Consider the following 25,623-nt stretch of genomic DNA (forward strand, 5'->3'; position numbering starts at 1 on the left):
GGGGGGGGGGAGTAGGAAAGTAGCTGCCTAGGAGCTCACGTGGGTGTGTGGGCGCAGAGAGGGCCCGCTGTGCATCCGGCGTGGGTGGCCCAGAGCGACCTCGCCCCGCCTGCTGGGTGCCTAAGCTCCCCCTCCACAGCCCGGCCTCGGTCACCTCGGTCCCCTCTCCCAGCCCTGACTCCGAGTCTCCGCCCCCGCCCCCTGCTCCATACCTTCCCTCCACCCCCACCTGCAGTTTCCACGTCTCGCTACCGTGTCTCGTTGGCCCGGAGGCCCGGGCTCCCCCCTCCCCCCGCCCTCGGTCCCAGCCCCCGGCTCTGCCCACGCCCTCCTCCCGCCAGCCCAGCAGCCAGCGCAGCGCCGGCCCCGCTCTCCGTGCGTCCTGCGGGGGCGGAGGCGCGGAGAGGCGGCAAGCGCAGCCGGGGAGGGGGGGGGGCAGAGGCACCGACAGAGGCGCGGAGGCTCGGAGAGAGAAGACGTGGAGGGAGGGACGGAGCCTGGACAACGGTGGACACGGCCTCGCGAGGGCCAGAGCGCAGCGGGCACCGAGTGCCAGGCACGGATCCGGACGGTCTGGGTGGTCTCTGGCCGTCCATGCACAGAGCGCCCTCTCCCACAGCCGAGCAGCCGCCGGGCGGAGGGGACAGCGCCCGCCGGACCCCGCAACCCAGACTCAAGTTAGTGGGGCCGAGGGAGGCGACGGGGTGTGGAGATGGGTGGAGCTGGACTCGGGAATGGGGTCCAGAAGGGTGGAGGTCGAAGAGAGGACGTGGGGAAGAGGGACGGGGGTGGGGGGTGGAGATTGGTGGAAATGGGGTGAGTTTTGAATTTAGGGGGCTGGAGCAAACGAGGATCTGGTGGATGAAGCTGGATACCAAAGAGGGTATAGTGCGTCTTGCTACATTATAGATGTAGTTTGTGGGCATGACCTGGCATGTGAGCCCCCGTGTAAAGAATGCGGGAGCCCCCAAGCCCTAGGGGAAGCCCTGGAGTTGGAGCTGGCAACAGTGCAGGGGTGAGGGCGCTCAGCTGGTTCAGGATCTGTGCTTGCCACTGAGTGCAGTACCCGGCTAAGGCAGAAGAAGCTGGCACCTTTGAGTTGAAGGAGCATCAACGGGACTTGAGGCAGGGAATGCCTCCAGCCTCCCTTCTCTAGTCCTTGGTTCACACAGCCTGGGGAGGGGAGGTTCCCTGTGCAGCCCCTTCCTCAAGATGTCTTGAGTGGCTCCCCCCACCCTCGGGATGATGTGGGTGGAAAAAAGGGAGTAGAGGAGAGTAGGCGGGAGTCCTCAGGCGGTTTTCGCCCACAGACGCTACCACTGTGGGAGTGTGTGGGCAGAAGGGCCTCAGAGCAGAACAATTGAGGCGCCTGTCCCCTCCCCCAGCGCCTGAGCTGAAGGAACAGGCCTGAGCTAATGAGGAAGGCCACACCAGGGGAAGGGACAACTGAGGGGGCATTGGGCAGAGGTCCTGGAGAAGAAAGCAAAATGAATGAACATCTAATCTGGGAAAAGCTGAAAGAAAAGAACAAGGATTCACTTGGCTCATGAAGTGAGAAAGCCATGGAAGGGGCCACACCCCTCCCTCTCACTTGGCAAGAGGTGAAGCTGACCAGCAGAGGCCCCCAGTGTCCTCTATGGGTAAAAGGGGGGACTGCACCTTGGTTTGGGGGCTATTATATTTAAGAGGTGATGTGCAGTCCCTTCCTCAAGAGGTCTTGAAGTGGGAAGTGGGTTTGCCACCCTAGAAGTGCACCAGCTCTTTGTGTTTCTGGCTAGTGTGGAATGTCACTGGCATTCTATGAACAATGTGTGATTCTCAGGCAGTGTTTAGCCTTGAGCACTGGTCAGAGAGCATTCATAGGAAGCAAGAGAAAAAAGGAGGCAGGAAAGAGGACAATCGTTAGTGTGAGTTGGGATCCAACGGGTATTTGCACTAACAATTTCTCTCTCTCTCTCTCTCTCTCTCTATCTCTATCTCTATCTCTCTCTCTCTCTCTCCTCCCTCTCATCTCTCTTACCTCTCCTCAGGGCTAGTGCCTTAGCCATGGCACTGCCTCGGACTCTGGGGGAGCTGCAGCTATATCGGGTCCTGCAGCGAGCCAATCTCCTTTCCTACTATGAGACATTCATCCAACAAGGAGGGGATGATGTCCAGCAGCTGTGTGAGGCTGGTGAGGAGGAGTTTCTGGAGATCATGGCACTTGTGGGCATGGCCACCAAGCCCCTCCATGTCCGACGTCTGCAGAAGGCACTAAGAGAGTGGGCCACCAATCCAGGGCTCTTCAGCCAACCAGTGCCTGCTGTTCCTGTTTCCAGCATCCCACTTTTCAAGATCTCTGAGACTGCTGGTACCCGTAAAGGGAGCATGAGCAATGGGCATGGCAGCCCAGGGGAAAAGGCGGGTAGTACCCGCAGTTTTAGTCCCAAGAGCCCCCTTGAACTTGGAGAGAAGTTATCACCACTGCCCGGGGGACCTGGGGCAGGAGACCCTCGAATCTGGCCAGGCCAGAGCACTCCAGAGTCGGACGTTGGGGCAGGAGGAGAAGACGAGGCTGGTTCACCCCCCTTCTCCCCACCTGCAGGGGGAGGAGTCCCTGACGGAACTGGGGTTGGGGGAATGGTGGCGGGTGGGGCTGGGAGTAGTCCGGACCGGCTGGAGCCAGAGATGGTACGCATGGTGGTAGAGAGTGTGGAGAGGATCTTCCGGAGTTTCCCAAGGGGTGATGCTGGGGAGGTCACATCCCTGCTGAAGCTGAATAAGAAGCTGGCACGGAGCGTGGGACACATCTTTGAGATGGATGATAATGATAGCCAGAAGGAAGAAGAGATCCGCAAATACAGCATCATCTATGGCCGATTTGACTCCAAACGACGAGAGGGCAAGCAGCTGAGCCTGCATGAGGTGAGGACTCAGGTCCTCTCAGGAGAGCTTTTGACTCCAGGCTGTTTCCACTAACGTCCGAGAAATCCTGCATCCTCCAGCCCGGGTTCCCTTGCCCCTTGTCCAAGACCCTAGGCACTGGCCTTCTCTATGACCACACACTCTGCATTGAGGGGAAAATAGAGATACAGGCAAGGGCCCAGTTGTTCTGTCATGTGTCACTCAGAATCCCAGAGTTACAGAGGAGGCTCCAGGCACTCCCAGAAAACTGTGGGTATTACCCTGCTCCCTCAGAAAGTTCTGTGCCTTGTCCAAACCAAAGCAAGCTTCCTATGGACATGGGCTTCCTTTGATGATGATGATGAAGGTGTAAGGAGGTCTAAACAGTGAATGTAGGGAGGATGTGAGAATTCTGACTGGCTGTCCTCTTGCCACAGCTGACCATTAATGAGGCTGCTGCCCAATTCTGCATGAGGGATAACACACTGTTGCTTCGGAGAGTGGAGCTCTTCTCCCTGTCTCGCCAGGTGGCACGGGAGAGCACCTATCTGTCCTCTTTGAAAGGTTCCAGGTATGACCCTCCCCCCTTTCCCCAGTCCTTCCTAGATTGCAAGCCTGCCAAGGAGTTGGATCAAGTCCAGACTTCAAGCTCAGGCAACTTTAGACCTGCTTCTCACCCACTTATTATTCTTTGGACAGTGCAGCTTGTCTGAAGTCTGGTTCACACTCTTTTCCCAAACACCCCCCCCCCCACCTCCCAATAGTGACTTGAGTTGAAGCATCCTACCCAGCCAGCTTCTTTGCAGTTTTTAAAGTAGTACATGCTCCTGGCCAGATGTGGTGTGTGCTCTGCCTATTCTGGAGCCCTCCTTAGCCTCATGTTCTTTATTCTCCTTCTTTGTAGGCTGCACTCTGAAGAATTAGGAGGACCCCCACTGAAGAAGCTGAAACAGGAGGTACATTTTTCCAGGGTGCTGTAGGATTGGGATGGTGTATCCCAGTCCTCTTCCTTCCCTTGCTCAGGTCCTCATTTCCCTATTTGGGGCACCCACAGGTTGGAGAACAATCTCATCCTGAAATGCAGCAGCCTCCCCCAGGCTCTGAGTCCTATGTACCTCCCTACCGTCCCAGCCTGGAGGAGGACAGTGCCAGCCTGTCTGGGGAAAGCCTAGATGGACACTTGCAGGGTGAGTGTGCTGGAGAGCAGTTCTCTTTTCCTTGGTGGGGGCGGTGGGAGGGGTGGGTGGCAGGAGTGAGCTGGGAGCCACTGCCTGGAACAGGGTTGGGAAATCTGGCTGGATGGGGACAGAAGGACCTATGGGTCTGGCTGTGTGGTTGAGGGTGGGGTTTCATTGGCTACAGCCCCTTACCTGACCAGTGCCCATGCCCACAGCTGTGGGGTCGTGCCCAAGGCTGACGCCGCCCCCTGCTGACCTGCCCCTGGCATTGCCAGCCCATGGGCTATGGAGCCGCCACATCCTGCAGCAGACATTGATGGATGAGGGGCTGCGGCTCGCCCGCCTCGTCTCCCACGACCGTGTGGGCCGCCTCAGCCCCTGTGTGCCTGCGAAGCCGCCTCTCGCAGGTGAGGCAGCCAGCAGTGCTGTCCCCAAACACCCCCAGCCACCCAGGCCCTCACATCAGTCCTGGTGTCCTGAGACCAGTGAGGGGGGAGGAAGAGGGATACACATTGATCACCAAAGACAGTAGAAGGTGCTCTGGCCAACCAGACCTCCAGTGGAGCAGAGGCCCCTACTAGGCTCTTCCCACTGGGGAGGGGACAAAGGAGAGAGCAGGAGAGTCACCAGTAAGAGAAGCTTGGTTGGGACTTCCACTATTCCAGGAGGATGGAGAGGGAACAGAGTTGTGGGCATAGGGCTGCCAAGGCTGGAAGTCCAAAGTGGTGGTGGTGGTGGGTGGGGAGGCTTTGTGTGTGGATAGGGGAAGAGTGGGCAGGCAGAGGGGCAGGGCAGCGGCTGGGCTGAGAGTGACGCAGCAGACAAAGCCACCAACCCTAGCATGGTATTTTTAAACTCTGCGTGGGTGGGAAGTGGGGGTGGGGACTGGAAGGGGGGGGACTGTTGAGGGAGGAACTAGGAGACAGGCTTCCTGTGTTCCCCTGATTTGGCTACCCAAAAACTTGGGAGGCAGTAGTTAAAGTAGGTGGGGCCTGGAAGGGGACCAGAGATGAGTAGGGGAGGGGGTGGCAGAGCCAGGGGAAGAGGGAGGGGGAGAGGTCAGAGCCAAACCTCCCCCGCATCTCCTGACAAAACCAGAAATTCCAGCAGAGCAGAGCAGAGGCGGGAGAGACTGAGAAAGAGACACTAGCAGAGACAGAGAGCTACACACAGCCAGAATGGGAGGGGGGCTGTGCACACGGGTATGGAATCCCCCCATACACATTCAGTGGGCAGGAGGCAGTTAATTCAATAAATTCAGTTGCCTTTGCATCTTTCTTTTCTCAGTTCCCAATCACTTTTTCCCTCAGCCTCCACCCCATGTCTCCTAACCTGTGCCTCCTTTCCCTGCAGAGTTCGAGGAAGGGCTGCTAGACAGATGTCCAGCCCCAGGACCCCATCCTGCTCTCGTGGAGGGTCGCAGGAGCAGTGTGAAAGTGGAAGCTGAGGCCAGCCGGCAGTGAAGGTGGATTGCTGTCCTTGACCCACGATCTAGACTTCTGGCTCACATAGGCCCCCACACTGTTCATCCTCAGCATCTAGTCACCACCCCAGAAGGATCCTTCCGCTGCCCTTCTCCTGCCTCCCCACCTGCTCCATGGGCACAAGACTATGGGGCTTCAAGCAATAACACACAGGGGCCTGGCAAAAGGACACAAGGAGGTTGCATGGTGCCTGCTCACCCCTATTTGGGACAAGGACTCTGGCTCCATGGGTGGACGGCTGGGGCTCTCCCCTCCCTCACACATCACGCTCCCATTCTCCAGGTGGCTACCAGTAGTGTGAGCAGTAGGACTCAGTTTGGACTTGGGGAAGGGAAGGGGGGATTCCCTGGGAAGGTCCAGACACACACACACACACACACACACACACACACACACAGCACCATTTTCCCTCTCAGATTGGGGGCCTGGTAACACTGGACCTCTCCTCTTCCTGCCCCATTTTTGTGCTTCTAGTTTGTTTCTTTAATTTAACAAGTGCTGCAGTTTGCCTGCCCATTCCCATCTCTTCCCCAAGCCCTCAGCAGTTCTTTCCCTCTTGCCCTCTGGGGGATGTAGTTGGGGTTCCTTCTGCCAGCCCTTGGGAGACCTGGGTTGGATTCGGAGTCTCTCCAGGTGGGGCTAGATGGCAACGCCTGTGTGAGCACTTACAGCGTCTTTCTTTTCAGATTGTGTACAGTAGATTATTTATTTTGTTATTTTGGAATAAAATTTATTTTATGGCTTAGGATCCATGACCACCCCCTAAGAAGGGAAGGGGGTGGTATAAGGGTGTGGGAGTGGAGGGGAGCTGGCAGTGGATGGGAAATTAATAGAAGAGAAGCAGTAGGGTCTCCCAACACCTAGGAGGGTCATGTAGCAAGACTTGGACCTACGCTTTAGCGCCCTGGCTCTGGATGACACTGGAAGTGTTGAGCCACCAAAGTACAGATGTCCATAGATGGCACAGCCATAGACCCACCCGGGGAGGGCATTTGGGTTCATATCAGAGGCTAGCTAATACACTGTGGTATCTTTGTCAGTGTCTCTTTCTTGAAAGTTTGTGTTGTCTCACAAACAGAAGCACACACAGATTCATGTTCTATGTGTCCTTACCATAGACACGTAGCATCTACAGGTACAGTCTCAGGCATATACTTTGTCATAGCCACACATGAAACTCAGTCCTTGGACTGCACAATCTCATTCTTGCACTGAAAGCCTCCATTTGGCAAGAATTTGAGACTTGGGGAGATTTGTTTCTTAATCTGGGCAAAATCTGGAAAAATGATTAACCATATGTCCAGACCCTTTTTCTTCTCATTCAAGGTTCCCTGAACTTTCCCATTCCCTCGGGGCTGGAACCCTTGGCTCCAAGGCCCACACTCTTGGTCCCCAGTCTCTAGAGCAAATGCATGTGTGTTACCTGTGTGTTTCAGTATGTGTGTGCCAGGTCTTCGCTCAGAGGGTGCTGAGAGGCCCTCTGTAGTCTAACCCAAGCTCTCACCCAACCCTTGTCCTGCTCAGCCAGCACTGGTCTTCTACAGTTGTGATGGTCTGAGGTGCAGGCAGGCATGCTGGGGTATGTCTCACTCTGGAGCCTGAACTTCAGTTCTATTTCACTGCTGGAAGAAAGGGTCAGCGGTGTGTGATGGGAGGGAAAGAGTAGAGTAGCTTCCCCAGGGTGCATTCTCCACGCATAGTTTTCCTCCTGATGGAGGAATAGCTGGAGATTGGAGGCACTTGGATGAGCAGGTGTCCACAGCAGGTCCTTGGAGACAGTAGAAGAGATGTCTTGGGGCTCCTCCAGTGTAGATCACCAACTGGGGTTGGCCCTTAGGTCCATGTGGGACATAGAAATCCCAGACTGCCCATAGGGGGAGGGTTGCAGAAGGTGCTGGGTTCCCAAGGACACTCCTGCCTCCCCTTGGCCCTCCAGGAGAAGCTTGTTGAGGTCCTGTTCAGTGGGTGGCAGCAAGGGAGGGAACATATCTTCACCAGCCCTGCAAGCAGAAAAGGGAGAGAGGCAGTGGAATAAGCCCAGCACCCCCTCCTGTCCCTACCCAGTCTCCTTCAAGCTACCACTCACCAGGTGCCCTGGGGAAACCCTCCCACTGGCTGATTTAGGCAGCTGTCTTCTGCCATGGGCACATCTGAGCAGAGCAGGGGTTCAGGACTGGATACAGCATGCTCCTGAGGCTGGCATGGCAGCAAACCTCTATCAGGAACCAGAAGAGGAAGTGAGGATAAGGCTGGGAAAGGATGGGTAGCAGGGGCTCAGGAGGGGCTTTGTCACTCACTGGGTGGGAGGCTGGTCAAAAGGCAGGCTTATCTGGCTCAGGCTGGGGGGCATCTGCAGGTGGGTCCTTGAAACAGGAAGGAAACAGAAAAGGAAATGGGGCAAAGGCAAAGTGTTGCAAAAGTCAAGACCACTGAGCTGCAAAGCCTGATTGACACTTGGTTGCTCACTGACTGTCCCTGCAGCCATTTCTGTGCTCTGAGATCCATCTTCGATGCAAATGGGGGTGGATGCCTGAGGGGGTCAGTTTCTAGTATTTCTTTGGACTCTAAACTTGATAAAAGGCCTAATTCCCTTATTATTTATTTATTTTATTAGTCCTGGCCTTGGGCTCAGGGCCTGAGCACTGTCCTTACTGTCCTTGAGTTTTCTCAAGTCTAGTGCTCTACCTCTTGAGCCATAGCACCTGTTCTGGCTTTTTTCTATATATGTGGTACCGAGGAATCTAACCCAGATCTTTGTGCATGCTAGGCAAGCACTCTATCACTAGGCCAAACTCCCGGCCCTAATTCCCCTATTTTCAGCTCCTCTCAACTCCTGGGGAAGGCACTTCTTGTGTCTTGACTGAAAGTGAATAAGCCCCTGAGTGTGACTTGGAGGAAACAAAATATCTAGATCATATGAAGGATGAAACAGGTAAATAAAATTCAGCACAGTCAGGTGCTCAAACCTGTAATCCTAGCTACTTAAGGGGTTGAGATCCGAGGTCTCAGTTTTGAGCAAAAGGAGTTCAGGGACAACAGCCAGGTCCAGAGTTCAAGCACCAGTTGGGGGGGGGGGGGGAGTGGGGGGGGAGGGAGGGGGGAATTAGCATAGCAGCTGGGGTGGAGGTCAGTGGTGGAATGAATGCTTAGCATTCTTGAAGTCCTCTGCTCAATCCTCAGCATCAAAAATCAATCAGCAAACAAAAACAGTAGATAAGCATGAATTTCACAGGCATGAGAAAATGCTACCAGCTCTTCCTCTGAGCCAGGCACCATGCTCAGCTCTACGTGCATTATGAACTCATTCAACAGTAATGCCATGAGCTAGGACAACCCTTGTCATCACTAGCCTGCACTGCATAGATGAGCCATAGGAGGCTGTCCAAAGCCAGCACGTGACTGAGCTGGCATTCAAATCTGCCCCTCCAACCCATATGGGTAGACAAAGGAGAAGGAAGGATGCCAGCACACGCTCTCCCTTCTATCACAAGAGCCTCTTTAGTAAATGCAAATACAAACGCCACTCCCCAAAGGTTCTGACTTACTCTGAGAAGGTTGGCACAACAGTGATCGGCTCTTCTGGGGAAAGACCTTGATATGAAGAGATGGAGTGAGGGTGTGGAGTATATCCTGGGGACCTGGGAAAGGAAAGGAGACCCTTTGATGCCAGCACTTCCCCCATAGACTCCTCCACATCTTTCCTTGGAAGGGGAAATATCTTTCATGACAAGGAAACGTCGCTGCTTCAGCTTGCCACACCAGCTGTCCCACATGCCCAGGCTGATGACCTGTCTGCCCAGACCATGCCCCTTTATGTCTCAGGAGCTCCTTACACCATCTCTGGGCCAAGTTGCATGCTTATGGAGGGATCATAGGAAGGTACCATGGCAGGCATCTGGGGCTCTGGAGTAGGAAGGGGCTGGTCCCTAGAGGAGAGAAGGAGGCACAGGTGACTGACCAAGAACTGAGGCCGCCATTCATTTCTGCAGGTACCAGCCCCCAGCCCCACCCACCATCTATACTACCACACCCACCTTTCCACAGTCATTTTGATGGTAGCTGGGACATAACCTCGCCCATCCTTTCCCATTTGTTCAGCTGTGGTGGAAAGGAAAGGAGAATTGTGGAGCATTCCAGGATTAGATAGGAATCAAGGTGGAAGGGGGAAGAGGATGGTGGGCAGGATGGAAGAAATGGAGGATACAAAAGGGGGAAGAGAAGTTAGAGAGATGGAAGGAAAGGGAGCAGGTGGGTGACAGGAAGGAATCAGTATTATCAGCTCTAGCTCACGCTTATAATGGCTCCCGAAAGCTTCATCCTTGGGTTTCTTGGGGTAGAGGTTTTTGAGCTGAGAAAGATCCCGAATTCGGTCTCCCAGGGAGCGAATGGACAAGTCTTTGGCAGAGAATGGCTGGATGTTCTCAATCTGTGAAGAGCCTACAGTAGGAGTAAGACAGTGCGTGGTCTCCATTATCCAGACTTCCCCTTCCCCAGCCCTACACAGGTACCAGTCTCTATCAAGGCAAGGGCAAGACCTACGGTAGAGCTCTCCCCACTAATCTCCATTGGCATACATGGTAGAAGTCTAGGTCATGGGGGGAGGAAGAGAAATTAAACTTAAAAAGGAACTTCCTGAATTTCAGAATGACATCAAGGAAGGTCAGGCCATTTCCTTCCCAGAAGAAACCCCAGAGCACAGACACAGAGGGAGAAGGCTGGCTGGGGTGACCTCACCATCCTGACTCCGGATGACATGGGCAATAGTGATGCCTCCAATCTCAGAGTCACTGAAGCGGAGGAGGAAGGTTCCGTCCGGTGCATTGAGGAGAAGGCTAGTGACATACTGTTTGCTGATGAAGCCAATGATCAGCCTGGCCAAGATGAAGAAGAAGGATGTGTAGACACTGAGTGTGGAGAGGGAGCCCCAGGCACAGCTGCTTAGGCCACCAGGACACAGACTCACCTGTCTGACCAGTAGCTCTTAAGACAGCGTTTAGTAAGGTCCAGGACACCATCAAACCACTGCCAAAAGGTGAAGCCTCGACCCAGCAAGATCTCCTGAGGAGAGGAGGGAGCAGGGGGAGTCAAGAAAGGGCTAAGCTGAATTTGATTAGGTAAACACAGGGCTGTCAGGGTCCACACAGATAGTCAAGGGCTAAAGGACCAAGCTGTATCTGAGGCCCACCAAGGGCAATAGCCAGTACTTATACTTAACCATATACTGGGCACCATTCTAGTCTTTACACACACACACACACACACACACACACACACACACACACACACACGTACTAGGGTCTAAACTTAGGGCCTCATGCTTACTCAACTTGTTTTCTCTGTTGGCATTCTACTACTTGATCCACACCACCTGTCAGGCTCTTTTGCTGGTTATTTTGGGAGGACATGGAATTCTCATAGACTCTTTTGCCCAGGGTGGTCTCAAACTATGATCCTCCAGATCTTTGCTCCCTAAGTAGCTAGGATTACAACTCCATGTATTACTTTACTTGATTCTTTGCAAGGCTGTAGAGAGGTATTATAACAAGCTTAGGTGCACAGAGAAGCGAAATGACTGATCACACAGCTGATGAGAGGCAGAACAGGATTCAAGTCCAGGCAGTCTGGCACTGAAGTCCCTCATAACTACCGTGCTAAACTCCATCTCTAAAGATGTGTGACAGAGATGTATTCCAGGGGAAGATGATTGCTAGATGTATTCTGTGGACATGTGGTTCTCTTGCAGAGCCTCTCTCTCTCTCTCTCTCTCTCTCTCTCTCTCTCTCTCTCTCTCTCTCTCTCTCTCTCCTCTCCTCTCCTCTCCTCTCCTCTCCTCTCCTCTCCTCTCCTCTCCTCTCCTCTCTCTCTCTCTCTCTCTCTCTCTCTCTCTCTCTCTCTCTCTCTCTGTTTTTATGCCAGTCCTGGAGCTTGAATTCAGGGCCTGGGCACTGTCACTGAGCTTTTTGTCAAGGCTAGTGATCTACCACTTGAGCCACAGCACCATTTCTGATTTTATTTTTTCCTATGTATGTAGTACTGAGGAATAGACCTGGGTCTTCATGCATAGTAGGCAAGCAGTTTACCACTAGGCCCAACTCCACACTTTTAGATTTTTGGTAGTTAATTGGATATAGTCTCATGGACTTTCCTGCTCAGGCTGTCTTTGAACTGTGATCCTTAGATCTCAGCCTCCTGAGTAGCTTAGGACGATAGGCATGAGCCACAGGCACCTTTGTTGTTGTTTTAAAGAGCATAATACACAGCTGTATTTACCCATATAGGTGTCAAACAGAACATGAGATTGCTTTCTTCCCCTTATCTTTTAACTAGTAAAATGCAATTGTTAAGAGCAAGGTCAGAGGAGGCATAGTCACTCATATCCATAATCCCAGCTACTCAAGAGACAGAGATTGGGAGGATCAAAGTTTGATGCCAACCCAGGCAAAAAAGTTAGGGATATCTCATCTCCATAAACATGTCTGGCATGGTATTTCCCCTCTATACTTGAAGATTCTCAGAGGTCATAGGCAGGCCCAGGAAAAAAAGCAAAAGATCCTACCTGAAAAATAGCTAACGCCAAAAGGAAAGGAGGCAGATGGTAGAGCCTAGCGAGTGTGAGAGCCTGAGTTTTAAAAAGAAGGCAGAAATAGGAGATCTGGCTGGTCATGCCTCATGACACCAGCTACAAAGGACTTGGAAGTGGGAGGATCCTGGTCTGAGGCTAGCTCAGGCACAAAGGCCTGAGGATATGGCCCAGGGTCAAGCAAGTGAGAGACCCTGAACTCAAATGTCAGAAAAGAAAGAAAGAAAGAAAGAAAGAAAGAAAGAAAGAAAGAAAGAAAGAAAGAAAGAAAGAGGAAAGAGTTCTGCTATCACCTGCTGTGAGACTTTTTTTTTTTAACTGCCAGTATTTATTTCCTGTCCATTTCTTTTTTTATTGTAATGTATAAAGGGGTTACAGTTGCATTCACCATACAAACTACTTACTCCCTCTAAGCATAGGGTTCTCATATGTAAAAATGAGGATAAAAGTAGTACCCTGCTAGGTGCCCATGGCTCATGCCTGTAATCCTACCTACTCAGGAAGCTGAGATCTGAGGATAGCGGTTCAAAGCCAGACCTGGTAGGAAAGTCAGTGAGACTGTCATCTCCAATTAACCACCAGACAACTGGAAGAGGCACTGTAGCTCAAAGTGGTAGAGAGCTAGCCTTGAGTGAAAAAGCTCAGGAACAGCGCCCAAGCCCTAAGTTCAAGCCTCACAGCCAACCACACAAAGAGATATTGGGAAGATTCTATGAGATAACATATGAAAGTGTGGATCAGTGCCTGGCACATACAGTAAACTGCCACAACAAAGCACCTCTATTACCACTCATGTCCTTCTATAATTTTACCCAGATTTTATAATAAGAACTTATTTTCCTAATGGGTCAAAGTCATTTTTAAATCAGAGCTCTATTTGCACACAATCTGAATGAATTGTGCAAGTCATGATTAAAGAGAAAGGACAGAGTTCCCTAGACCAAAACCTGAAATCAAAGAGTGCCAGCTAGGGGGTGATCCCAGCGGGAAGGGTATTTCTGCTAGGCACCCCTGATGGATATGAGGAGTACTGGGAAAATGCTGGCATCTGTTCCTGATCTCTGTGGATGAAGAGTTCAGGGATGAGAGGTCCAAAGAGCAGGAGAATGACCTTGTTGAACTGTGACCAGGACACAGACCGGTGTTGAAAGGCCTCCATGTTAAGGCTGTTGTCATTGAAGATTTTCTGGGCCAGGAAGAGGAAGTGCTCTGGGAGCAATCCTCGGCTCGTCCCCACCTCAGCCATGAACTTGAGGTTCAGAGTTTCACACATCTTCTCCCAGGGCACCCGCTCAGCCACCACAAAGGGAACACGTTCCTGGAGAGGGGAACAGGAAGGGAGAAAGGGCCTCATTGCCAATCTTTCTCTGGTGGCCTTCATCCTTCCCACCTCCTAAGACCTGCCTCTCCTGGCAGAGTCCCCAGAGCTGGCACACAAACATGATACTTTCTCACAATAGCAGTTTCTGGTGCCACAGCAGAGGGTGGCAATAAAAAGAGTTAGAAGTACAAAAGCAGACCCAGGAGAAGGAGTTAGAAGTCACACACATTTGAACATGCCTGCCACCCACCAGCTGGCACCCCCCCCCCGTCCACCCCCTTGTTCTGGAATCCATTGCCCCTCTGCCTCTCACCCTAGGTGTTTACTTCCTTACCATCTCAGAGAAGGCATTATCCCAGAGGATGGTGGCTTTGGCATTGTTGTCCTGGTTTCCATGGACAATGACCACCAAAGGTAGAGACAGGGCCTAAAGGGATGAGGAGAGACATTTCTTGTGTATGTGTTTTACATTTTTTTTATATGAGTGTGCCAGTCCTAGGCCTTGAACTCAAGGCCTGGGTGTTATTCCTGAGCTTTTATTTGGCTCAAGGCTAGTGCTCTACCACTTGAGCCACAGCTCTACTCCAGGCTTTTACTGGTTAATTAGAGACAAAGGACTCATGGGCTCCTGGACGGGCTTTGAACCTTGACCCTCAGGTATCAGTCTCGTGAGTATCTAGAATTACTGGTGCCTGGTGAGTTATTTCTCCTTAGCAAAGGAGATCCTCAAGAACCGTCTCTGAGCATGCAGGCCAATCGTGGGCGCATGGGACATAGGTAAAAAATTTGTTGCTAAATGCATTCTGAAACTCAGTGAGGCCATGCCAAAGTGGTTACAAGTCAGTGCTATGGGGCCAGCCCTCCTATCTCGTAGCCATGTGAAGGAACACTAGTAGATCTCTGTCACGATGTCCTTTTCTGGAAAACGAGGCTAGTAATAGTACCTGCTTTATGTTGTCATGAAAACCAAATGTGTGTTGTATTACTTAAAACAATGGCTTCGTCTATAGATGTGTGCGTGTGTGCGTGTGTGTGTGTGTGTATGTGTGTGTGTGTGTGTAAAACTTCAAATAGTGCCTTAGGATGGAGGCATATCTCAGCAGTAGAGCACCTGACTTGCAGGCACAGGTTCTGAGTTCAAATCTCAGTATTGCCAAACAGTGCCCCATTGTACAGAATATACTTGATTTGGTAAAAGTTTGTTACTAGGTTGGCGGTGTTGCTAGTAAGCTCAAGGCCTGAGCCTCAACTCCAATACTCACAGGCTCGTGCCTGTAATCCTAACTACTCAGGGAACTGAGTTTCTGGGGATTAAAGGTTTGGAGTCCATGGGACTCTTATCTCCAATTAACCACCAAAAAAAAAAAGCCAGAATTAGAGTTGTGGCTTACGTAGTAGAGTACCAGTCTTGAGTTAAAAAGCTAAGGGACCCTCTCCGCCATCTTGGAGCTTGTGGAGGCCTGCTGGGAACAGGACTTCTAAAAGGCAACATGTCCGGAAGGCTGTGGTGCAAGGACATTTTTGTTGGCTATAAGAGAGGTCTTTGGAACCAAAGGGAGCACACGGCTCTCCTTAAAATCCAGGTGTTTATGCTAGAGGTGACACCAATTTCTACTTGGGCAAAAGATGTGCTTATGTATACAAAGCAAAAAACAACACAGTGACTACTAGTGGCAAACCTAACAAAACCAGAGTAATCTGGGGAAAGGTAACTCATGCCCATGGAAACAGTGGCATGGTTCGGGCCAAATTCCGCAGCAACCTTCCTGCTAAGGCCATTGGACACAGAATCCATGTGATGCTGTACCCCTCCAGAATTTAACGAAAATTAAATAAAGTAAATCTGTGCTCTTGTAACAAACAAACAAACAAACAAACAAACCTAAGGGATCCACACCCTGAGTTCAAGGCCCAGTACTGGTATGCATATCCGTGCATGCGCACACGCACACACACACACACACACACACACACGCACTACTGCTCATTGCTACTTCCTGAATGTGTTCCCACTCACCCTGCCCCCATGTGCATAAATCCTAGACACATGAGGTACAAGGCAGTGAGGATCCAGGGTCCCAGTGTGTGCGATGGAGGCCATGGGACCCTGGCTGTTGGTGGGACTAAGGCCATGACTCACCTGGAGCCGGATGGGGAGTTTGTTGGGGCCCAACAGGAAGTTGGTGGAGAAGAGCACAGCACACTTCTCCTCTGTGACAGACTCAGTGCCTTTCCGCTCACACCGCTTGATTTTCTTCAGGAGCTGGGGGGAGCCAGGGTGAAGGAGAACAGGGGTGAAGATAAGAGAACAAAAATTAGAGCTGGGCACTGGTGGCCCTTGCCTGTAATCTTAGCTACTCAGGAGACTGAGATCTGAGAATCATGGTTCAAAGCCAGCCCAGGCAGGAAAATCCAGGAGACTCTTAACTCCATTTCACCACCAAAAAGCCAGGAGTAGAGCTGTTGCTCAAGTGGTAGAGCACCAGTCTTCAGTGAAAAAGTTAAGAGACAGCATGTAGGCCTTGATTTTCAAGCCCCAATACCAGTACATATACATATATATATATATAATACATATATATATACATGCATACATACCTATATATACATACATATATATACGTATATATATATATATATATATATATAGAGAGAGAGAGAGAGAGAGAGAGAGAGAGAGAGAGGAGAGAGAGAGAGAGAGAGAGAATAGGAATCAGATAACCAGATTGCTCCTCTCGGCCTCCCAACATCTCCAAGGAGGGTCTCATAGTCAGGACCTGGCCTCCTCTCTCCTCACCTGCGCCCTGCAGGCCCTTACCAGGTTCTTGAACAGAGCGGAGCAGCAGTTCCCAGGAACGCTGTTCTCCAGAGGCACTGTGTTGTTCATGATCTCCCCAGTGCTCTCTCTGCCAGGAGAGTCAGAGTGTGAATAGCTTGGCCCAGCCATTGCAGGTGATGTGTTGACTACCCACTGTTAGTGGCACTAGAGCTCTAGTCCCTGCTTCAGCTCTCTCGCTTTCCCTCCCTCCCTCTCCTCTTTTTTTCTCCCTCTTTCTTCCTCTCTCCCTCTTTTACTTTCTCTTCTCTTTTTTTCTTGGTGCTAGAAACCAAATTCAGGGTTTTGTGTACACTGACTGTACTTCCAGCCCCCTCCTTGATTTCCTTATGGAAGAATCCGCATCTTAGCCAAATTTTGCCGCTTCCCCCTAGTCTAGACTGAGTGTGCCTCTTCCCTTCCTCTGCCACGATCATTGGAGATGTCGGCCAGGAGCCCTCTTTCCCATGTTCCTGCTGTTTGTGCTGTCAGTACCTCAGCTCCTCTTGCCTCCATCACCCCTGTCCTAGGTCCAGCCCCAGCTTACGTTCCAGTCCCAGGCCCCTGTGGTAGGCTCAGCTCCCTGGCCTGCTTCTCTGTCACCACATCAGCCCTGACTAGTGGAGGTTTGGCTGAGGTCCCCAGGAACCGCAGGCCCAGCAGGAATCGAACCCCGGCCTGGAACTTGGTCTGAGTCTTCAGAACTTGGGGAGGCTGCTTCTCCACCAGGAAAGAGCTAAGGAAATGAGGAGATGGGAAGAGTACTTAGGGGCTGAGTCCCTCCTGGTATCTTCCCCAAAAGTCTTTTCTTCTTCGGGGGTCTGTGCAAGGTGAGGCAAAGGGCTCATGGGACCTACCTGGTCACCAGGGTTCTCAGGACTTCATCCAGCCGGGTAATCAGCGATTCCCTGGTGTTGGGCTCTAGCTCCCTACTGGCTGCTCCTACCTCTTGATGTAACTGGGAATAAATGTCCACCAGGCTCTCACACCTGGGGCCAGGACAGTGGTCAGGGGGGGATGCTCCAGCCCAGACTCCCTTCTCCTCACCATTGATGGGTGGGGATGAGGTAGGATGGTAGGTGTCTCTGCAGGAGCCAAGTATAAGAGGGCTCTGGGACCTGGCTCTACTCTTAGTTCATTCTCAGTGCCTAAACTCCCAGTGGAAATCTAGCCGCTTCTTCCCCAGAGCTCTGTTACCCTGAAAAGATGCCTGCACTGATAGTACTTTAGGACAAACTGGCAGGTTCCTAAGACTAATAGTCTAAGTAGAAAAGGTTGTCAGATGGGCCCAGTGGCTCAAGCCTACAATCCCAGCGACCCAAGAGACAGAGATGGGAAGGATCTTAGCTACAGGACAGACAAAAAAAAAAAAAAAAAAAAGTTTGAGAGAAAGCTGGGTACCCTTGGCTTTTGCATATAATCCTAGCTACTCAGGAAGCCTAGCTACTGGAAGATTGTGTTTTGAAGTTAGCTTGCAGAAAAGTCCATGACATCCCACCTGCAGATGACAAAATGTCAGACTGGAGGCATGGCTCAAGTGGTATTGTGCCAGCAGCACTCAGCAAAATGCTGAGTGAGAGAGCACAAGGCCCTGCATTCAAGCTCTCGTATCAGCAGAAAAAGAAATAAAGAAATACAACTTTGAGGGGCCGGGAGTTTGGCCTAGTGGTTAAAGTGCTTGCCTAGCATGCATGAAGACCCGGGTTCGATTCCTCGGTACCACATACATAGAAAAAAGCCGGAAGTGGTGCTGAGGCTCAAGTGGTAGAGCTCTAGCCTTGAGAAAGTCCAAGGACAGTGCTCAGGCCCTGAGCTCAAGCCAGGACTGGCGCAAAAAAAAAAAAAAAAAAAAAAAAAAAGAAATAAAACTTCGAGTGACCTCCATTTCAATAGGACATTTGAACTGGAGGATAAAGCAGGCCCAGGCAAAAAAGCAAGACCCTTCCTGAAAAATAACCAATGTAGAAAAAGTCAGAAGGTATAAATCAATCCACAGACAGCTTCATCAGCAAGGACAAAACTGGAGTTCAGATTCCAGTACCAGACATAAAGGTCCCCTATTCCTCTGGGTATGGGGAGAAAAGGAGAAACATAAATGTGACCCCTCAACTGAGTACACTTGTACAGGATGTGACCTGAACAACTGCAAAGTCCTGCTGAAGTTAACTTCTCAGAGTCTTGGCCTACTTTAGGCCTCCCACCTGGCTTTCTCTTACACCTGGGGACCTTCCAGCATGAACCACAGGTGCCCACCCCAGCCAGCCCCCTGTCCCTGCCAGCCTTGCCCTCACCTCTGCTGTAGCCCAGCCAAACTCTCTTCAAAGGGGGCACCATTCCCTGCCAGCTGCTGCTGCCGTTTCCAAATCTGGATCCTCTTCAGCACCAGGCCTTGGACTACCTCCAGTTCCCCCACGGTCTCCTGCAGCAGCGTGGCCAGGTCCTAAGGGTGGGAAAGTGGCTGAACCAGGGACACACAGCCTCTTCTCCCAGGTCCTGGGGACAGGGCTCACTTTCTCACCATCCTATCATTCCCTCCCTCCCATCTGTGTCTCTCTGTGTCACCTCCATCCTTCCAGTTGCACTTTGGGCCCAGTTTCCTCCACATCTCAGGCTGTTATTCACCTCACTTGGCCCAGTCCCATTGGAAGGAGCTTTCATCAAACTGTGAAGAGACACTGAAGGGGGTTGGGGATCAGGGGTACAGAGAGAATGGAGATCCAGTCAAACTTGAGATCCATGAAGGTCCCACTCCCACACACTCCCCACCCTGATGTTAGGGCCCCACCTTGGCCAGCCTCAGTTCCCTGATGCAGGGCTTCCCGAAGAAGGTGAGTCTCCCCAACACGGTGCTTTAGTCTTTGCAGGGCTGTGTTAAACTTGAGTTCTTCCTGTTTCCAGTGGAAAGCCATTGGCAGGTGACGGAACTGCACAGGACAGACACAAATGGGTGAGGTTCTGCTCACCTCCCTCAACCTGCTCCTCCCCCCACCGCCTCTTTGGCAGTTCTTTCAGCCTTTGGAATGGCCTGGGGATAAGTTCTTTCTCCTGGCAGTACCAGCTCCTGAATCAGGCAGGCACTGGTGGTTCACACCTATAGTACTCTTAGAAAGTTGAGATCTGAAGATTGAGATTCTAAGTCAGCCCAGGCAGAAAAGTTTGTGAGACTCTCTCTCCAGTGAGCCACCAAAAGCCAGAAATAGAGCTGTGGCTCAAGTGGTAGAACACTAGTCTCAAACAAAAAAGCTCAGAGACAGTGTCCAGGCCCTGAGTTCAAGCCTCCCCACTACCAGTACACACATACACACACACACACCCCCCAAAACAAAAAAGCCATCTCCTTAGTCCTATTCTGTCCTCCCTTAGATCTTCATTTGAAGCTTCCTTTAACTTGGCTTGAGTTTCAGTGTGAATGAAGAACTGTCCTTTGAGTCTAAAACCTCTTCCTAGTTTCTAATGACTCAGGCTATAGTCCCAGACAGCTGAATCAAGATGGGAAGTGGGGTGTCACAATACCTGTTGGATAACAGCTTTTTTCTCCCCTTGAAGTATTTGTCTGAAAGTGGCCACCAGCTTCAGGGGGTCCCTCTGATATATGCTCTACAGAAGGAAGGGTAGAGGCAGTTAGGTTAGCTTTTACTCATGTTTTCCGGCTCCATTTCCAAGACTCCCATTCATGTATTCACTGAAAGGCAACACAATTGTAGATTCCAGAAGTTTTCATGTATTTGCATACCTTTAAAATCTAATCTGCATGCCAGTTAGCAGCTCACAACAGGATACCATTTTGCTTACAGCATCCTCCATCATCCAGTTTTCCTTCAGTGTCCAATGCTACCCAGCTCTAACTCCACGCCCCACCCCAACCTTGTCCCTTTCCCTTCTGGCCCACCTCCAGGGTGCTGATGTGTGGCAAGATGGCATTCCCCTCTCCTTGTTCTCCTGCACAGGCCTGAAGATGCTGAACAGTGGCTGAAAGTAGCATACTAGCCATTTTGCAGCAGAAGGCATCCAAGCCAACCAGGAATTCCCTGTGGAAACATCAAAATGAGGCCTCCTCAGCTCCTAGTGGTGCATCCACCACCTATAACTCAGTGTTTCCTCTCCTGACGCTCCACGGCCGTTCTCTGCACACCACCCTGCTCCCTTGCCTCTCAACCTTCTGTTGTTATGAGAAGTGCCTCTATTCCAGCCCTGACCTTCCTTCCTCTTTAGCTCAGACTCTTAAGCAGTGAAGTGTTCACTGTCTTAATTTGGTGGGTACCCATTACTCGCCTCACTGAGAATAATCACTGCTAGAAAAGACTAAATACAGGAAGGCTGTTGGGCACTGATGGCTCATGCCTAAAATCATAGCTACTCAGGCAGATCTCAGATCTGAGGACAATAGTTCAAAGCTAGCCTTGTGCAGGAAAGTCCATGAGACTCTTATCTTCCCTAAACCACCAAAAAGCCAGAAGTAGAGCTGTGGCTCAATTGGTAGAGTGCTAGCCTTGAACACAAAAGCTCTGGGACAGTGCCCAGGCCCTGAGTTCAAGCTCCAGGACTGACATAATTAAAAAAAAAAATAATAAGAGGGATGCTGCAGGAGAGAGGAGGACAAGGAGTGGGAGGACTCACCAGGGCTGGTTCTCCAGCCAGTCACTCAGGAGATGTCGCAGGTGTTGGGGAAAGTCAACATAGAGATGCTGTAGTTTTTCTGGGGGTACTTTCGAGACCAGATCCCACAGAGACATGATCTGTGGAATGGAGGGTGCCTAAAAGAGAAGAGAGGAACAAGGATACTCCAAAGGATGCCCAAGACACTAAGTCTAACTTCTGGGGCAGCCCTGGACTTCTTGTACCCAGGCTCCTGAGCCTGTCCTCCCTGTCTCTTGTGGCCAGGCACCTCAAACCACAGGCACCCTTGGTCAATGTTTGAGATAACCAACAATGGCAATTTCTGTGGTTTAGTGGTAGAATGCTTGCTTAGCATGCTTGTGCTAGGTTCGATTCCTCAGTACCACATAAACAGAAAAAGCCAAGTGGGGCTGTGGCTTAAGTGTTAGAGTGCTAAAGGCTAGCACTCAAGGAGAGCAAAAGAAGCCTAGGGACAGTGCCCAGGCCCTGAGTTCAAGCCCCACAACTGACAAAAAAAATTGTTTTTCAGAGTGTGATTTACCGGGGTAACTGAAAGCATGGAAAGCAAAACCATGAATGAGGAGGAATCGCTCAACACAAAAGGTGTAAAACTAGAGTCGTTCTGTTAAAGATAAGTGAAGATGTCTAGAATTCCACTTCATGTCCTCTCTCTACTTCCTAACCCTATAGATGTCCCTGAAACCTTCAAAATTCTAAGGTTCCATAAAAAATTGGAAACCAGGCTATGGCTGAGGATGTAACGCAGTGGTAGAGCATTTGCCTAGCATTTGAGAAGGCCCCTGGGGTTCTATCTTATGAGAGAGACAGAGAGAAAGATAGAAAGAAAGAAAAAAAGAAAGAAAGAAAGAGAGGGGAGAGGAGGAGGGAGAAGAAAGGCAGGGAGGGAGGAAAGAAAGAAAGAAGGAAGAAAGGGAAGAGAGCAGAGGAAATACAAGAATATAAAGAGTAATAATACTAATAATTTGAAGAATATGGTTCTGTTTCTTGAAACAGAGGCTAAAAAGTTTTCTGACTTGCCCAGGACTCCTGAATGAGTTGAAAATCAACCACTGCTGTTAAGATTTCTTCAAGCTGCAAATCACATCACCCCCAAAAGACAGGGAGGGTATGAGGAGATGAAGCAAAGAGGAAATAGAGAGTGGAAGAAAGAGGGTGAGGGTAAAAAAAACCAATAGGATTAGTTCCAGGTGAGGAGCCTAGAAGAGGAGGAGAGGATGTTAGAGCGCTGGAATGCCAATGGGAGAGAGCATGAAGAAAGTGGGGGAGTGGTTTGCTCCCCTTCTCCCCAGAAGCTACTGTTTACATCAGTGGTTTTCCAGGGGTCTCTCAGTTCATGGTTCTCATAAAGTTTCTCTCTCAGAGAGGAGGGGGAGGAAGGAACGGAAACTTCCGGGGTCTCCCCCGATCCAGGAACCCCCAGTCCTTCTGTTCTAGCCTGTCAACTTTCCCAAGGCTCCCAAAGGAATGGAAGAGACCCCTCCACTGGACACCCCCACTCAAATCCTCCTGTCTCCCCTCTCTCCCCCAGTTGCTATCCACTGAGCTTTTTCTCCCAAACACTGAAGACTTCCCTCCTGCTTTTTAAGAGTCCATCAGCAGGCCTTTCTCCAACCCTTCTCTTCGGGCTGAACATCTTCGGATCTAGTTTTGACTCCATTTTTCTCTTCTGTCTTTTCCCCCATCTCTGGATGCTCAGATTCCAGACCATTGGTCCTGTTTTTTACTGGAAAGAGTAGATGAGAACCTGCTACTATTGGTGAACACTCCAAGCAACAGGCAGATCCCGCTAATCTATAGCGATAGACAGACAGACAGACATAGATATAGGTATATCTAACCACTTGGTCTAGGGGGAGTATTTTTTTCATCATTTAAAAATGAGTTCTTGGGGCCGGGAGTTTGGCCTAGTGGTTAAAGTGCTTGCCTAGCATGCATGAAGACCCGGGTTCGATTCCTTGGTACCACATACATAGAAAAAAGCCGGAAGTGGTGCTGAGGCTCAAGTGGTAGAGCTTGAGAAAGTCCAAGGACAGTGCTCAGGCCCTGAGCTCAAGCCCAGGACTGGCAAAAAAAAAAAAAGAATGAATTCTTGCTGGGCACCAGTATTGTAATCCTAGCTACTCAGGAGGCTGAGCTCTGAGGATCATGTTTCAAAGACAGTGGGGGTTGGGGGAGGCAAGAAAGTCCACAAGACTTGTATTTTCAATTAATTACCAGAAAACCAGAAGTGGAGCTGTGACCCAAAGTTGTCGAGTCTTAAGCAAAAAGAGTTCAGAGATAATGCCCAGGCCCTGAATTCAAGCCCCACCACCGATAATTTTTTAACTATTTGTTTTGATTTTATTTTGTTCTTGCTGGTCTTGGGGCTTGAACTTAGGGCCTGGAGTTTGTCCCTGAGCTTCTTTTGCTCAAGACTAGTGCTCTATCACTTGAGCCACAGCACCACTTCTCGCTTGTTCTGTGTATGTGGTACTGAGGAATTTAATCCAGGGCTTCATGAATGCTAGGCAAGCACTCTACCACTAAGTCACCTTCCCATCCCTTAATTATATCTTTAGTTGTACAAAGGGGTTTCAATTCAACAAATCAGTTTATAAGTATAGTGCACCTTAGTCATCATTCTCCCTCATCTCTCCCAACCCCACCCATACGAGCAAGTTACATTGTTCCATTTTCATATGTGTACATCGAATATAATGAAGGCATTTACTCATCCTTCTCTCTGTTCTTAACTAATCCCTTTCCCACAAAACACATTTCAGCCCCCAGATATTCATTTGTTAACCTGTTCATACGTTGTTCATCGGAATTACACACCATTGGAATCCTCTGGGACAGTGTTTTATTATTAATTATTATTATTTTAGATAATGCCTTTTTATGTAACTCAAGCTGGCCTTGAATTCTCAATCCTCCTGCCTCCACCTCCCTAGTGATCCGGATTCCAGCCCTATCCTGTCTTGTTGAGTGACTACCCTCCTGGAATGAGGGGCTTCATATTTCCTCCCAATACATTTACACACCAAGAGGTCTCCAATTCAAGACAAGGGCTGGGTGGATTGGTCTGGTCAGGACCTGTCTTCCATTGCCAGGCAGGGAAGGAGGGGCCAGGATGCAAAGGGGTGGGGCCAGTGCTCCCTTTCAGACCGTGTGTGTGTGTGTGTGTGTGTGTGTGTGTGTGTGTGTGTGGTGTGTTGTCCGGGAGCCCAAAGTTCAAAGATCCTCATCCAACAGCTTGATGGCCTAAACCTTATCACCTCCACCCTTACATTCCCCAGTCTTCTGACCCCGGGACTACAGCTTTCAAAGTCAAAAGGGCTTCTGGGAGTTGCCCAATCTGTGTTTGTGGCTGGGGGGGGGGGGGGGAAAGAAGGTGGGGGGGAAGGGTGCCCAGGAGGTGGAGCCGGGTCGGCTGGAGGAGCGTTAACCCCTTGCTGCCCGCCTGCCTGCCGGGAAACCTCAGCGTCTCCGGCAGCCAAGCGTGATGCAGTTTTGAGGGGGGAAATCCCCCCTCCTCTAGGGCACCATGAGGTCTACATCTAGGACTCACTCACCCTCCAACCTTTAGCAGGGATCACTTTTGGGGTTGGACAAGCCCATGGCCCATCTGGCATTAATCTTTAGGGAGGGGCAGCCTTCCAGTGGGGACCACCCTGAGAACTACGCGTCCTCTTTTTTCTGACTTTCAGCGCCCCCCCCTCACCCTCAGAGTTAAGGGCCAAGGGTGTGGGGGGTAGGTGACCAAAGAGGGTGGGGAGTACTGAAACTTACTCTCTACCTCAGATTCCTGAGAGTAGGCAGAAAGTGACAAAACCCAGTGTCACCAACTACCAAGGCTGGCTAGCTGAAACCATTGCTAGGGGCCTACCTGCCCCGCCCAGGGGAGGATCCCAGACAAGCCCCGATCATCCATCCATCCCCCACACTCACAGTCAGAGCCCCCCACCCTCCCCTCCCCGAAGGCATCCCCTCACCTCTGCACACCCCTCTGCCGTCTTCTCCCTTTCTCAGCAGGCACTGCCAGGCCCCATGGATCTGTAGTTCTGTCCAGCTAGTTCAAGGCTGGCCCTGCTCTCACCCCTGTACCATCACTACCACCACAAAACAAAACAAAACAAAACACACTCTCTCTTACACACACACACACACACACACACACACACACACACACACACACACACACACACACACACACACACACACACTCCTTTCCTGGGCCTTCCTCTTCATGCAAGCCTTAGCTGCCCAGCCTGCTGTTTCCGGCTTCTCTGTCTACCCAGGTCCCTCCCTGGAGTGCTGACGACACAGAGAAGAGAAAGTGGGCTGGAGGAGGAAGAGGAAGAAAGTGGGGTGAACATGTGTGCCCGCTCTGCTGGGTGGGGAAGCACGTCGTGCAGAGGGCAGGGTTAGGGCTGGCTCCCCATCTTGAAACCGGGCTGGAACCCTCACTGATTCTATCATCCTCCAAGGCCAGAAAAATTTCTCCTGAAAAATAATCACGCAGAGATGTGCCACCCCAAACTTCCTGGTTCCCATGTTCAAACTTTCTCAGGGCTGGAATCTGGGGGCCACGAGGGACTGGGCTCCCTGGGGACTTGGTAAAAAAGCAAATCCTACTGGGCTTTGCGCTCCACCCAGTGGAGGACCCTGAAAAGCAGCTGGAAAAGCCAAAGGCTCGTCTGGAACTCCAAGGCTCGCCTCCCCGCGGTGGGAAAGCCTTAGAG

At 51.0% G+C, this 25,623-nt stretch overlaps 2 protein-coding genes and 1 pseudogene across 4 annotated transcripts; 2 read left to right on the top strand and 1 right to left on the bottom strand.

Annotated features, from left to right (window-relative positions):
• Nucleotides 1-136: 136 nt before the first annotated feature.
• Nab2 (NGFI-A binding protein 2) lies at nucleotides 137-6,293 on the top strand. Of its 2 annotated transcripts, XM_090327481.1 has the most exons (7): nucleotides 137-677; nucleotides 2,031-2,904; nucleotides 3,321-3,454; nucleotides 3,788-3,839; nucleotides 3,938-4,070; nucleotides 4,277-4,468; nucleotides 5,415-6,293. In XM_090327481.1, the coding sequence occupies exons 1-7, from the start codon at nucleotides 595-597 to the stop codon at nucleotides 5,522-5,524; spliced, it is 1,578 nt and encodes a 525-aa protein (XP_090183607.1). In that variant the 5' UTR covers nucleotides 137-594; the 3' UTR covers nucleotides 5,525-6,293. The 2 variants fall into 2 exon arrangements, with proteins under 2 accessions (XP_090183607.1, XP_090183615.1); XM_090327489.1 differs by lacking the exon at nucleotides 4,277-4,468 and having other exon boundaries at nucleotides 318-677.
• Stat6 (signal transducer and activator of transcription 6) lies at nucleotides 6,221-25,204 on the bottom strand. 2 transcript variants are annotated; one of them, XM_090327476.1, is made up of 22 exons: nucleotides 24,874-25,204; nucleotides 20,879-21,015; nucleotides 20,151-20,289; nucleotides 19,775-19,858; nucleotides 19,047-19,185; nucleotides 18,884-18,936; nucleotides 18,553-18,701; nucleotides 17,119-17,250; nucleotides 16,809-16,997; nucleotides 16,265-16,352; nucleotides 15,587-15,709; nucleotides 13,781-13,873; nucleotides 13,237-13,443; nucleotides 10,509-10,603; nucleotides 10,280-10,416; nucleotides 9,836-9,982; nucleotides 9,580-9,643; nucleotides 9,379-9,471; nucleotides 9,091-9,183; nucleotides 7,843-7,908; nucleotides 7,632-7,760; nucleotides 6,221-7,545 (listed from the first exon to the last, which is right to left on the bottom strand). In XM_090327476.1, exons 2-22 carry the CDS (start codon nucleotides 20,992-20,994, stop codon nucleotides 7,359-7,361), a joined length of 2,523 nt encoding a protein of 840 aa, XP_090183602.1. In that variant the 5' UTR covers nucleotides 20,995-21,015; nucleotides 24,874-25,204; the 3' UTR covers nucleotides 6,221-7,358. The 2 variants fall into 2 exon arrangements, with proteins under 2 accessions (XP_090183602.1, XP_090183597.1); XM_090327471.1 differs by having other exon boundaries at nucleotides 18,824-18,936.
• Nucleotides 14,890-15,278, top strand: LOC150067090 (large ribosomal subunit protein eL33 pseudogene; annotated as a pseudogene).
• Nucleotides 25,205-25,623: the final 419 nt, after the last annotated feature.

Source organism: Megascapheus bottae, chromosome 2 (assembly GCF_031878675.1).
Source record: "Megascapheus bottae isolate mThoBot1 chromosome 2, mThoBot2.hap1, whole genome shotgun sequence".
Taxonomy (NCBI): domain Eukaryota; kingdom Metazoa; phylum Chordata; class Mammalia; order Rodentia; family Geomyidae; genus Megascapheus; species Megascapheus bottae.

What these genes read in the sequence shown, in the direction of transcription:
- Stat6 (XM_090327471.1), bottom strand. Translation starts at nt 20,994, where the DNA reads ATGTCTCTGTGGGATCTGGTCTCGAAAGTACCCCCAGAAAAACTACAG. An exon ending in AAGAGCTACTGGTCAGACAG is followed by an intron (nt 10,417 to 10,508) that starts GTGAGTCTGTGT and finishes CATCTTGGCCAG; the next exon opens with GCTGATCATTGGCTTCATCA. An exon ending in TGTCATCCGGAGTCAGGATG is followed by an intron (nt 9,983 to 10,279) that starts GTGAGGTCACCC and finishes CTCCTACTGTAG; the next exon opens with GCTCTTCACAGATTGAGAAC.
- Nab2 (XM_090327481.1), top strand. Translation starts at nt 595, where the DNA reads ATGCACAGAGCGCCCTCTCCCACAGCCGAGCAGCCGCCGGGCGGAGGG. An exon ending in AGCAGCTGAGCCTGCATGAG is followed by an intron (nt 2,905 to 3,320) that starts GTGAGGACTCAG and finishes CTCTTGCCACAG; the next exon opens with CTGACCATTAATGAGGCTGC. An exon ending in CCTAGATGGACACTTGCAGG is followed by an intron (nt 4,071 to 4,276) that starts GTGAGTGTGCTG and finishes CCATGCCCACAG; the next exon opens with CTGTGGGGTCGTGCCCAAGG.